This window comes from Branchiostoma floridae, chromosome 6 (genome assembly GCF_000003815.2).
Source record: "Branchiostoma floridae strain S238N-H82 chromosome 6, Bfl_VNyyK, whole genome shotgun sequence".
NCBI lineage: Eukaryota > Metazoa > Chordata > Leptocardii > Amphioxiformes > Branchiostomatidae > Branchiostoma > Branchiostoma floridae.
In genome coordinates, this window is record NC_049984.1 from 859,560 (window position 1) to 871,027 (window position 11,468).

Genomic DNA, 11,468 nt, shown 5'->3' on the forward strand with positions numbered 1-11,468 from the left:
TGTAACGTAAAATGTATCCTTTTTGTTGTAGAGCATCGTTAACCCTCCAAAAATTGTTAAATTTGCACTGTAAAAAGACACAATATCTACATGGATTGCTGTCTATGGCAGCTATTGCTCGCAAGTTGTCGCAACTTGATTCAGACAAGTTGCTCGTGTCATGCCATTATACATTATTCGGGGTTCCACGCAAGTCTCGACCTAGTTCTCGCAACTCTCGCGAGAACTAGGTCACTCCGTGATCATGATGGACTGGCAGTCATCGAAAATTTGGAGGTAATATGTTTGCCTACCTGTCAAAACTAGTCACTGTTTGATAAAAAAATTCTAGTAACTTTACATACGTGACTAATGAATCTCTTCAACCCAACATCAAGGTTTGACATGTCCAGTACATAGTAGAAAATCAAGGTTTGACATGTCCAGTACATAGAAAATAGTCAACATCGAAACTGAATATCAGTTCAAACTCTCATCAATCATCTTTCACCACTTTATTTCCCATCATGAAACAGAAAAGGCACTTTTTCTTAGTGTACCATCCCCAGATATCAGACTGAAAAATCACCTTAGACTTAGCCAGGTGTCCAGCTGTAATATAGTTCCCGAGTCTCTTCTTTCCGGCTGGATACCAGGCTACCTTAGACTCCTCTAAGTTAAACAAAGAAACAGAACTGTACAATAAGAGAAATTTTTTGAGAAATACTTATAAGTAATGTGAAAATGGCTCAGCCCCTTAAATCCTCAGCTCCAGAGATAACAAAAATAGTTCTTTTCACTATAATATAAGTCTATATAAGATCTATAAATATCAAACTTTCACCAGACGTTTCCACAAGTATAAAAATATGTACAACAGCTATGGGTGATTTATCCCTTATGGCCCTAATATTACTATATACACCAGTAGACACATACAGAATCTAATATGCTCCAGAGTAGACACATACTATTAAATCTAATATTCCTACACTGGTTTACATGATTGTATATCTAGCCATGTTATTAACATTTGGTCTGACTCAGACCATCTCAGCATCACAGAAAATCAGGTTTATAACATGGCTAAACAGTTACACCACCAAATAGAAGCGTTACCACTACATGTATACAATAAGGCATTACACAGAACCATCACAAGTACATTGTAATATACAACTGCATATGGCATCGGACAGAAAGACATGCATAGGTAGAATGTAGCAGATAGCTTTCTGGCTGGAACCATTCTCTGATATGTGATGTCAGGAATTTACTGAAGTTTCCCCAATGATTGTCCTGTCCAAGTAGAAATTAGACTTTAGGAATTTTTGGCTGACAAAATAGAAAGCCTAAGAAAAATGGCATTGAAGCAAGTCAGAGCCTCATTTTTGCTTGGAGAGTAGAATCATTGGCCTATGGTATGAGCAGTCTAGGTATACTCTGGGCTCACGTTCTGGGTGCAGAGTAGGGTGGGGGGCTCACGTTCTGGGTGCAGAGTAGGGTGGGGGGTAACATCGTGGGTGCAGAGTAGGGTGGGGGGTCACATCGTGGGTGCAGAGTAGGGTGGGGGGTCACATCGTGGGTGCAGAGTAGGGTGGGGGGCTCACGTTCTGGGTGCAGAGTAGGGTGGGGGGTCACATCGTGGGTGCAGAGTAGGGTGGGGGGTTCTCTGCTGTGTATGCCGGGGGAGCGGTGGCCATCTGGAAGACAGGAGACAAATAACTTACTAATGACACAGGAGACAGCAATCAATGATCTAACGAGACATTCCTGATGTACTTTGGAGAGCAGTAAACGGAAAAACAGCTTATGAGCCACATTGCAGGCTTAATCAGAGTTATTCAATGCAAATAAATAGAGAAATCCTTTGAAGAACAATTCAGCTGTGCCCTGTTACCAGGCTGTTAGTCCCCAACACAAATGAAGGTCAAGCTGACAGGAGGACGGTACAACTTGGACTCACCGTGCTGAAGTCCTTGGCCTGGTACGGGTTCTGGTACGGTGGCGGTGCGGACGGTTGGGCGGGGCTGGGGTGTACGGGGTACGTGTAGGCTGTGGCGTCCGCAGCGTGGTACGTGTTGTTAGCGCCCCCTTGCAGCCGGACGTAGCCCTGCCGCTTGTTCCGCCCGCACAGCCAGCAGATCAAGATGATCACTTTCACCACAACAATCAGGATGATCAAAGCAGTGCTGGAACAAAGGTTACAGGTGTCATCAACTTTCACTCTCACACAACACTAGCGCAATGCTGGAACAAAGGTTACAGGTGTCACAAACTTTCACTCTCACACAACATTAGCGCAATGCTGGAACAAAGGTTACAGGTGTCACAAACTTTCACTCTCACACAACACTAGTGCAGTGCTGGAACAAAGGTTACAGGTGTCATCAACTTTCACTCTCACACAACACTAGCGCAATGCTGGAACAAAGGTTACAGATGTCATCAACTTTCACTCTCACACAACACTAGCGCAATGCTGGAACAAAGGTTACAGGTGTCACAAACTTTCACTCTCACACAACATTAGCGCAATGCTGGAACAAAGGTTACAGGTGTCACAAACTTTCACTCTCACACAACACTAGTGCAGTGCTGGAACAAAGGTTACAGGTGTCAGTAACTTTCACTCTCACACAACACTAGCGCAATGCTGGAACAAAGGTTACAGGTGTCATCAACTTTCACTCTCACACAACACTAGCGCAGTGCTGGAACAAAGGTTACAGGTGTCATCAACTTTCACTCTCACACAACACTAGCGCAGTGCTGGAACAAAGGTTACAGGTGTCATCAACTTTCACTCTCACACAACACTAGCGCAATGCTGGAACAAAGGTTACAGGTGTCATCAACTTTCACTCTCACACAACACTAGCGCAATGCTGGAACAAAGGTTACAGATGTCATCAACTTTCACTCTCACACAACACTAGCGCAATGCTGGAACAAAGGTTACAGGTGTCACAAACTTTCACTGTCACACAACACTAGCGCAATGCTGGAACAAAGGTTACAGGTGTCAGTAACTTTCTCTCTCACACAACACTAGCGCAATGCTGGAACAAAGGTCACAGGTGTCACAAACTTTCACTTTCACACAACACTAGCGCAATGCTGGAACAAAGGTTAAAGGTGTGACACCGTGTCAGTAACTTTCACTCTCACACAACACTAGCGCAATGCTGGAACAAAGGGAAACAGGAGTGTTGTTCACATTAACACAGGATTTTAAAACACCAGCAGAAGTCGGATACTCCATCAAACAGATTCCTTTGTAGTGAAATGGAGCAAATGTTTTGAGTATTGCCCATTCATCAGTTGTCACAGACAATCAGGTTCAGGTTCAGGTACGGACCTGGCCCTCATCCTCTGGACCTGGACCATACCTGAACCTGAATTTTCTGCACCACTCCTGGCCAAGGTGAGTACTCTTTTGTGTGTCTGTGAGTCTGACACGTCTGAGAGACACTTACAGAACATTTTACACTAATAAGTGTGAGTACAGTCTGAGAGACGCTTACAGACCACTTTACACTAATATGTGTGAGTCGTCTGAGAGACGCTTACAGAACACTTTACACTAATATGTGTGAGTCGTCTGAGAGACACTTACAGAACACTTTACACTAATATGTGTGAGTGGTCTGAGAGATGCTTACAGAACACTTTACACTAATATGTGTGAGTCGTCTGAGAGACGCTTACAGAACACTTTACACTAATATGTGTAAGTACAGTCTGAGAGACGCTTACAGAACACTTTACACTAATATGTGTGAGTCGTCTGAGAGACGCTTACAGAACACTTTACACTAATATGTGTGTGTACAGTCTGAGAGACGCTTACAGACCACTTTACACTAATATGTGTGAGTACAGTCTGAGAGACGCTTACAGAACACTTTACACTAATATGTGTGAGTACAGTCTGAGAGACGCTTACAGACCACTTTACACTAATATGTGTGAGTCGTCTGAGAGATGCTTACAGAACACTTTACACTAATATGTGTGAGTACAGTCCGAGAGACACTTACAGAACACTTTACACTAATATGTGTGAGTACAGTCTGAGAGACGCTTACAGAACACTTTACACTAATATGTGTGAGTCGTCTGAGAGACGCTTACAGACCACTTTACACTAATATGTGTAAGTACAGTCTGAGAGATGCTTACAGAACACTTTACACTAATATGTGTGAGTCGTCTGAGAGACACTTACAGAACACTTTACACTAATATGTGTGAGTCGTCTGAGAGATGCTTACAGAACACTTTACACTAATATGTGTGAGTACAGTCTGAGAGACGCTTACAGAACACTTTACACTAATATGTGTGAGTCGTCTGAGAGATGCTTACAGACCACTTTACACTAATATGTGTGAGTACAGTCCGAGAGACACTTACAGACCACTTTACACTAATATGTGTGAGTCGTCTGAGAGACGCTTACAGAACACTTTACACTAATATGTGTGAGTACAGTCTGAGAGACGCTTACAGAACACTTTACACTAATATGTGTGAGTCGTCTGAGAGATGCTTACAGACCACTTTACACTAATATGTGTGAGTACAGTCCGAGAGACACTTACAGACCAGTGTGAGGGCAGTGGAGTAGACGTTTACAGAGCATTTTACGGTAATATGTGTGAGTCGTGTGAGAGACGCTTACAGAACACTTTACACTAATATGTGTGAGTACAGTCTGAGAGATGCTTACAGACCACTTTACACTAATATGTGTGAGTCGTCTGAGAGACGCTTACAGAACACGTTATATGTGTGAGTATGTCTGAGACACTTACACAAACCCCATCCAGTCCAGGTACCCATCATGGTAGTGCACATCGAAGTCTGGCCCGGGGTGGGGGGGTCCAGGGTGGGGGGGCCCGGGGTGCGAGCCGGGGGCATCCCTGCCGTTGTCAGCCATGACAGCTCCTTTCCTGAAAACACAAGTCCACATCCTGACTACAGCCACATCAGCACTGTGCACAACCTTGTCAGTAGTAACGTGATGGGTGCACGACCTTGTCAGTAGTAACGTGATGGGTGCACGACCTTGTCAGTAGTAACGTGATGGGTGCTACTGCAGAGAGCTCATTTCTCCATAACAGAGTGTATTTAGCTTGAAAAATTGTTGAATGCAAAGCTCTGTAAAATGCTACGGATAATGTTATAACTTATAGTTTTATACCTTTTTTTTCCCCGAGCAACTAAAGAACCTATAACTATAACCTCTTTACGTCAAAAATTCAGAGAATCCCTGGAAAGAGCTATTACAAAATGTAGTACTGTTTTTATATCACCTAGACAGCTCCACTGATACTGTTCTGACACTGTTCTGATACTGTTCTGTCAGTAGAGTAAGTGCCTCAGATATCATGTTTCTCCTTCCAAATTATGCAGCTCACTCAACAGTGACAAAACGGTTACTCAACTTACTGTGTTTTGGGATAGACTTCCAGAATCTTGTCTAATTAACTATAACGTTACAAGTGGCAGAATCATCAGCAAGTTCAGCAGACAGAAATTGAAATGTGAAGAAGTAGGAGCTCCGGGAGTTGCTGTCCTCTTGTCCCAAGGCCAAGGAGAGGCGTACGGTATTAAACGTTTTGTTAGTATACAGGTGGTAACCGGACGTACAAAAAGGGCTGAGAAGAAGAAAACGTAAGTTTTAGACAATCTCTCCCTCACAACTTTAAAATCGTACCTCGTCTGTTCGCAGCTCGCCGCTGGGAAGCCTGCAGTCGCCTATGGCACCAGTGGTAGCGGCAACCAGGCACGATTTCCTACCCCAACAACGGAGACGTCTTACAGTAATTACCAGACAGTCAGATCTTGTGACTGTCATTTGATAGGAGCACTATGTGGGTGCAACCATTACAGCAGTGGTTTATCTTTAATGTTTTCATTCTGTATAGCTGATATTAACAGGTAAAATGAAAGTGAATAAAGACATGAATACTCCCAAACTCTTATTTTGTGCGCAAATTAGTTTGGGTTTAAAATATTTTTTTTAGTATAAAATTTGTTCCCCTCTCCTAAATGGTTTGTTCCACTATGCCACTCGGGGCATTCCCATCATTCCGCGTTGCGCCGCCATCTTTGATTTTTGTCCTTTCGAAGCCGTAAGGTGGTGATTGAAAATCGCGATCAATCCTAGTTAAATCTGGTCAACAATCACTATCTTTTACCATAATACCGTAAAGTGACTATTGTAGAGTATTTCTGTGGTAATTTTTTCCGTGTCAGGTAAGTATTACGGTAGGAAAACTCGTGATTTACCGAAGGATGGCAGACGCGGATAGCCTACTTCTGGAGGACACTCCTGACCTCACTCCCGACCCGACCCAAGCCGACCAGCTGGAACATGAGGCCGCCGCAGCAGAAAACCCGGTCGAGGATCCGGTAAGTTCGGACTGAAGGTTTGACCCGTTTCCTTTCCTGGAGTGCGCTTACAATCTCGAAATACTAGTATACGTGTGTGGGGGTGGGGGGCTGTCAGACCCTTTTAGTCACTTTTGGACCGAAAAATCATCGGATGTTCACTGAAATCATTCTGCATTATAGAAAAATTCTTTCTCTGTTTTTTATTTACTCACTTTAGTTAGTATGAAATAGGAGTGTCAGATCAGAACTGATTTCTCGCCTTTAGCTGTGACTTTCACTGCTGGAAACTTTCCAAACAGCCACCAAAAGGACGCCATTGGGCCTGGTAGTGTTAATTTATGCAAGGACTAGGGGGGAAATTATGTGTTAGTGCAGCATGGCCATATGTTGATGATGTATAGTCTATGTAAAGGTACACAAAATAGCTCTCCTTTTTGAGGCTTCAAGTACAAGGTGAATATTGTGTAGCCTACATAGTATAGTACTCAAGTCTATACTACAACTAGTGTAAGGTTTCATCCACTCACCCCTACTCCTTTTAATAAGTCTGTGTTGTGGGCTCTTTAACGTGCTTGAGATGTGGCCTTCGGTAAGCACAGGGCCACCATGTAACGTTCTACCCAAGGAAGGTCCCTAACCAAAGCTAGGTACTAATTTACACGAGTTCGGAAAGTCGTGTAAACGGCATCAATATCATGACAGGAGTTTATTTATTTATTTTATTTATTTATTTATTTGGATTCTCCACACTGGAGGGTATGGCGGAACAGGTGTCAAAGGACACCTTTTCGAAGCCGCCATACCTTAAACACCCTGCTGTTACACCACATGACCTTTTTACTTTTCCCCAGGAACTGGAGGCGATCAAGCAGAGAGTACGGGAGATGGAGGAGGAGGCAGAGAAGCTGAAGGAGATGCAGAACGAAGTGGAGCGGCAGATGAACCTGAGCCCCACCGCACAGAGACCTGGTGCTACGGCTGGAGGTTAGTGTGGGGTCAGGGTTAGCGGGGTCAGGGTTAGGGGGTGGATCGGCAGATGAACCTCAGCCCCACCGTACAGAGACCTGGGGCTACGGCTGGAGGTGAGGGGTCAGGGTTTGCGGGGTCAGGGTTTGCGGGGTCAGGGTTGGTGTGGGGTCAGGGTTAGTGTGGGGTCAGGGTTCGTGTGGGGTCAGGGTTAGTGTGGGGACAGGGTTAGTGTGGGGTCAGGGTTCGTGTGGGGGTAGGGGTCAGGGTTAGGGGTGGAGCGGCAGATGAACCTCAGCCCCACGGCACAGAGACCTGGTGCTACAGCTGGAGGTTAGTGTGGGTCCTAGGAACGGCTAGACGGCTAAGTTGCTAAAAGAGTCAATATTTTCGAAATGTGGCGCTCTTGTTATACATTCAATTCCTCCCATGATTAGCAATTATCAACCAAAACAACTTGTTAAATACATAGAAATGTGCTGTTGTTTTTAAGTACATGTCAAATTATTCATTACCCTTTAATTATTGATGACCGTTTTTCCTAGCGTATTGCAGCAGCGTTAACTTTAGTCCATCGCCGTAGGCTGCTTGCGCAACACTCGAATTCTCAGCACAACTAGGCAACGGGGTATAACAGGGTTCAAAATAGTATTAGGAACCCTGCCTCTGTGTAACTTTCGGCCTCCGACAGTCTGCCCAGGCACATGAATCGTTGAGCCAAAGTCTATGAAAGTTGTCACCAATGTCTCCTGTCTCTTTTGTTTTCAGCTGTTGGGGCACCCAGTCCGACACGTTAGTCTGGTTTACTGCCCTTTGGAATGGTTGCAAATCATTTTGCACTAAAATCTCAGCCTCTGTGTCTTTGATTTTGTTTCTTTCTCTTTGGAGTGAAGTGAGTGAGTGAGTTGTGGCATAGCCGTCGTAACTGTCCGAGTTTGAATGACCAGTTTAGCCAACTAACAAAGTATTGCTTGGACCATTAGCCAGGGCATGTTATCGTTAAAACTGTGACTGACGAACACCATGGCTTGCGTTGCAGTGTGTGAAGTGTTACAGTAGTAGTGATGAGCACCATGGCTTGTGTTGCAGTGTGTAGTGTTACAGTAGTAGTGATGAACACCATGGCTTGCGTTGCAGTGAATAGTGCTACAGTAGTAGTGATGAAGCAAGGCTTCTGCTGTATTTTACATGATGTCTGATGTTCTGTTTCCAGTTGCCTTCCCATCCATTGAGGACAAGATGGAAGCCGACGGCAGATCTGTGTATGTGGGAAATGTAAGTACACCTGTGTATGTGGGCAATGTTAGTATACCTGTGTATGTGGGAAATGTAAGTACACCTGTGTATGTGGGAAATGTAAGTACACCTGTGTGTGTGGGAAATGTAAGTACACCTGTGTGTGTGGGAAATGTAAGTACACCTGTGTATGTGGGAAATGTAAGTACACCTGTGTATGTGGGAAATGTAAGTACACCTGTGTGTGTGGGAAATGTAAGTACACCTGTGTATGTGGGCAATGTAAGTACACCTGTGTATGTGGGAAATGTAAGTACACCTGTGTATGTGGGAAATGTAAGTACACCTGTGTATGTGGGAAATGTAAGTACACCTGTGTATGTGGGAAATGTAAGTACACCTGTGTGTGTGTGGGAAATGTAAGTACACCTGTGTGTGTGTGGGAAATGTAAGTACACCTGTGTGTGTGGGCAATGTAAGTACACCTGTGTGTGTGGGCAATGTAAGTACACCTGTGTGTGTGGGCAATGTAAGTACACCTGTGTATGTGGGAAATGTAAGTACACCTGTGTGTGTGGGAAATGCAAGTACACCTGTGTATGTGGGCAATGTAAGTACACCTGTGTATGTGGGAAATGTAAGTACACCTGTGTATGTGGGAAAGTAAGTACAACTGTGTATGCGGGAAATCTAAGTACACCTGTGTGGCTTTTGAGTTGAAAATGGGATCTCTGCCACTTTTTATTGGCATCAGCAAACTGGTAATCTTGGAGATTTGAATAAAGATAAACAAATACAGCCTTGGCCGCTACTGCATTCTGATGTTGGAACGATCTAGGTACACTCGTCTGTCCTGTTTCTGTCCTGTTTACATGCCTGTTCTGTCCTGTTCCCGTCCTGTTTACATGCCTGTTCTGTCCTGTTCCTGTCCTGTTTACATGCCTGTTCTATTCCTGTCCTGTTTACATGCCTGTTCTGTTCCTGTCCTGTTTACATGCCTGTTCTGTCCTGTTCCTGTCCTGTTTACATGCCTGTTCTGTCCTGTTCCCGTCCTGTTTACATGCCTGTTCTGTCCTGTTCCCGTCCTGTTTACATGTCTGTTCTGTCCTGTTTCCGTCCTGTTTACATGCCTGTTCTGTCCTGTTCCCGTCCTGTTTACATGCCTGTTCCCGTCCTGTTTACATGCTTGTTCTGTCCTGTTCCCACCCTGTTTACATGCCTGTTCTGTCCTGTTCCAGGTTGACTACGGTGCAACGGCAGAGGAACTGGAGGCTCACTTCCACGGCTGCGGCTCCATCAACAGAGTCACCATCCTGTGTGACAAGTTCACTGGACACCCAAAAGGGTCAGGATTGGGGCGCAGTTTTCTAGTCTATAGGTTACACCCAAAAGGGTCAGGATTGGGGCACAGTTTTCTAGTTGATAGGTTACGCCCAAAAGGGTCAGGATTGGGGCACAGTTTTCTAGTTGATAGGTTACACCCAAAAGGGTCAGGATTGGGTGCACAGTTTTCTAGTCTATAGGTTACACCCAAAAGGGTCAGGATTCAGGGCACAGTTTTCTAGTCTATGTGTTACACCCAAAAGGGTCAGGATTCGGGGCACAGTTTTCTAGTTGATAGGTTACACCCAAAAGGGTCAGGATTGGGGGGCACAGTTTTCTAGTCAATAGTTACATCCAAAAGGGTCAGGATTAAGGCACAGTTTTCTAGTCGATATGTTACACCCAAAAGGGTCAGGATTGGGGGGCACAGTTTTCTAGTCAATAGTTACATCCAAAAGGGTCAGGATTGGGGGCGCAGTTTTCTAGTCATGGATTACAGCCACCAGTGTTTGCTACCCAACATCTCTAGTCATAGTCTTGCTCTACAGGGTATCCTCAGTGTCACTGACGAAAGGTAGTGAATGCTACCTGAAACGTCTGACCATTTCCAAAGTCACATCCAGTTGAGTAGGTTAACTGCTATTTGGTGTATCTTATTACCTGGATGTCTAACCTTCATCGGCATATTTCTAGAAAGTCTGGTACTACTGGTTCTGCTCATTTAGCCTGACCACTGCAGGTGTGAAGATTTAAAGACAAGTTAAGTACTTACCAACGGGTGTTGTAGCCTTTTCAGGACAAGACTGTAAACATTACACCAGGAGTCAGTTAAAGGTGGCCAGACGTTGGTGTATTTTACTTTCATTGGAATGAAAGGTTTTATTCAAAGGGCAATCTTAGCTAGACTTGAGTAGTGAAGTGATACTCTGTGGTTAGTGCCTGGAATGTATGAGCAATGCCCATCTCACCTCACCGGTCCCATAGCCTCACCGGCCGTAGGGGCAGCAATGCCCATATACCTGGAGAGAATCCGCAAAATCTAACTAGCATGTGTATGGGTATTACCAATCTAACTACCCATCGTATGTGCAATGCCTGTTACTATTGGTAGTATATGTGCAGTGCCAATCTAACTACCTGTAGCGAATGTGAAATGCCCGTCTAACTAGCTAGACTGTTGCCTGTGTTACAGGTTTGCGTATATCGAGTTTGCAGACAAGGATTCGATTGAGACAGCAAAAGCACTTGACGATTCCTTGTTCCGTGGAAGACAAATCAAGGTAAGTACTAAGGATGGGCTGTACAATACGTTTGGTTAGGGTAAGGATGGGCTGTACAATGTGTTTGGTTAGGGTAAGGGTGGGCTGTACAATGTGTTTGGTTAGGGTAAGGATGGGCTTTACAATGTGTTTGGTTAGGGTAAGGGTGGGCTTTACAATGTGTTAGGTTAGGGTAAGGATGGGCTGTACTATGTGTTTGGTTAGGGTAAGGATGGGCTGTACTATGTGTTTGGTTAGGGTAAGGATGGGCTGTACTATGTGTTGGTTAGGGTAAGGATG

At 44.6% G+C, this 11,468-nt stretch overlaps 2 protein-coding genes across 5 annotated transcripts in view; one reads left to right on the forward strand and one right to left on the reverse strand.

Moving 5' to 3' along the window:
• Positions 1 to 5,940, reverse strand: part of LOC118418059 — a 7,139-nt gene extending 1,199 nt beyond the window's left edge. Inside the window, exons 1-4 of one of the 3 annotated variants that reach the window (XM_035823879.1) lie at positions 5,705 to 5,938; positions 4,800 to 4,937; positions 1,946 to 2,171; positions 480 to 1,682 (exon numbers count right to left, since the gene is read on the reverse strand). In XM_035823879.1, the coding sequence (XP_035679772.1) occupies positions 1,617 to 1,682; positions 1,946 to 2,171; positions 4,800 to 4,924 (417 nt within the window). In that variant the 5' untranslated portion in view covers positions 4,925 to 4,937; positions 5,705 to 5,938 and the 3' untranslated portion in view covers positions 480 to 1,616. Of the gene's footprint in view, positions 1 to 479; positions 1,683 to 1,945; positions 2,172 to 4,799; positions 4,938 to 5,704 lie in introns of those variants that run through there. The other 2 variants (XM_035823880.1, XM_035823881.1) reach the window with 2 other exon arrangements.
• Positions 5,941 to 6,062: 122 nt separating this feature from the next.
• LOC118418057 (polyadenylate-binding protein 2-B-like) overlaps positions 6,063 to 11,468 on the forward strand; it is a 9,654-nt gene continuing 4,248 nt past the window's right edge. Inside the window, exons 1-6 of one of the 2 annotated variants that reach the window (XM_035823876.1) lie at positions 6,063 to 6,402; positions 7,236 to 7,368; positions 8,119 to 8,142; positions 8,564 to 8,625; positions 9,825 to 9,931; positions 11,102 to 11,189. In XM_035823876.1, the coding sequence (XP_035679769.1) occupies positions 6,286 to 6,402; positions 7,236 to 7,368; positions 8,119 to 8,142; positions 8,564 to 8,625; positions 9,825 to 9,931; positions 11,102 to 11,189 (531 nt within the window). In that variant the 5' untranslated portion in view covers positions 6,063 to 6,285. The remainder of the gene's footprint in view (positions 6,403 to 7,235; positions 7,369 to 8,118; positions 8,143 to 8,563; positions 8,626 to 9,824; positions 9,932 to 11,101; positions 11,190 to 11,468) is intronic. The other variant, XM_035823877.1, reaches the window with a different exon arrangement.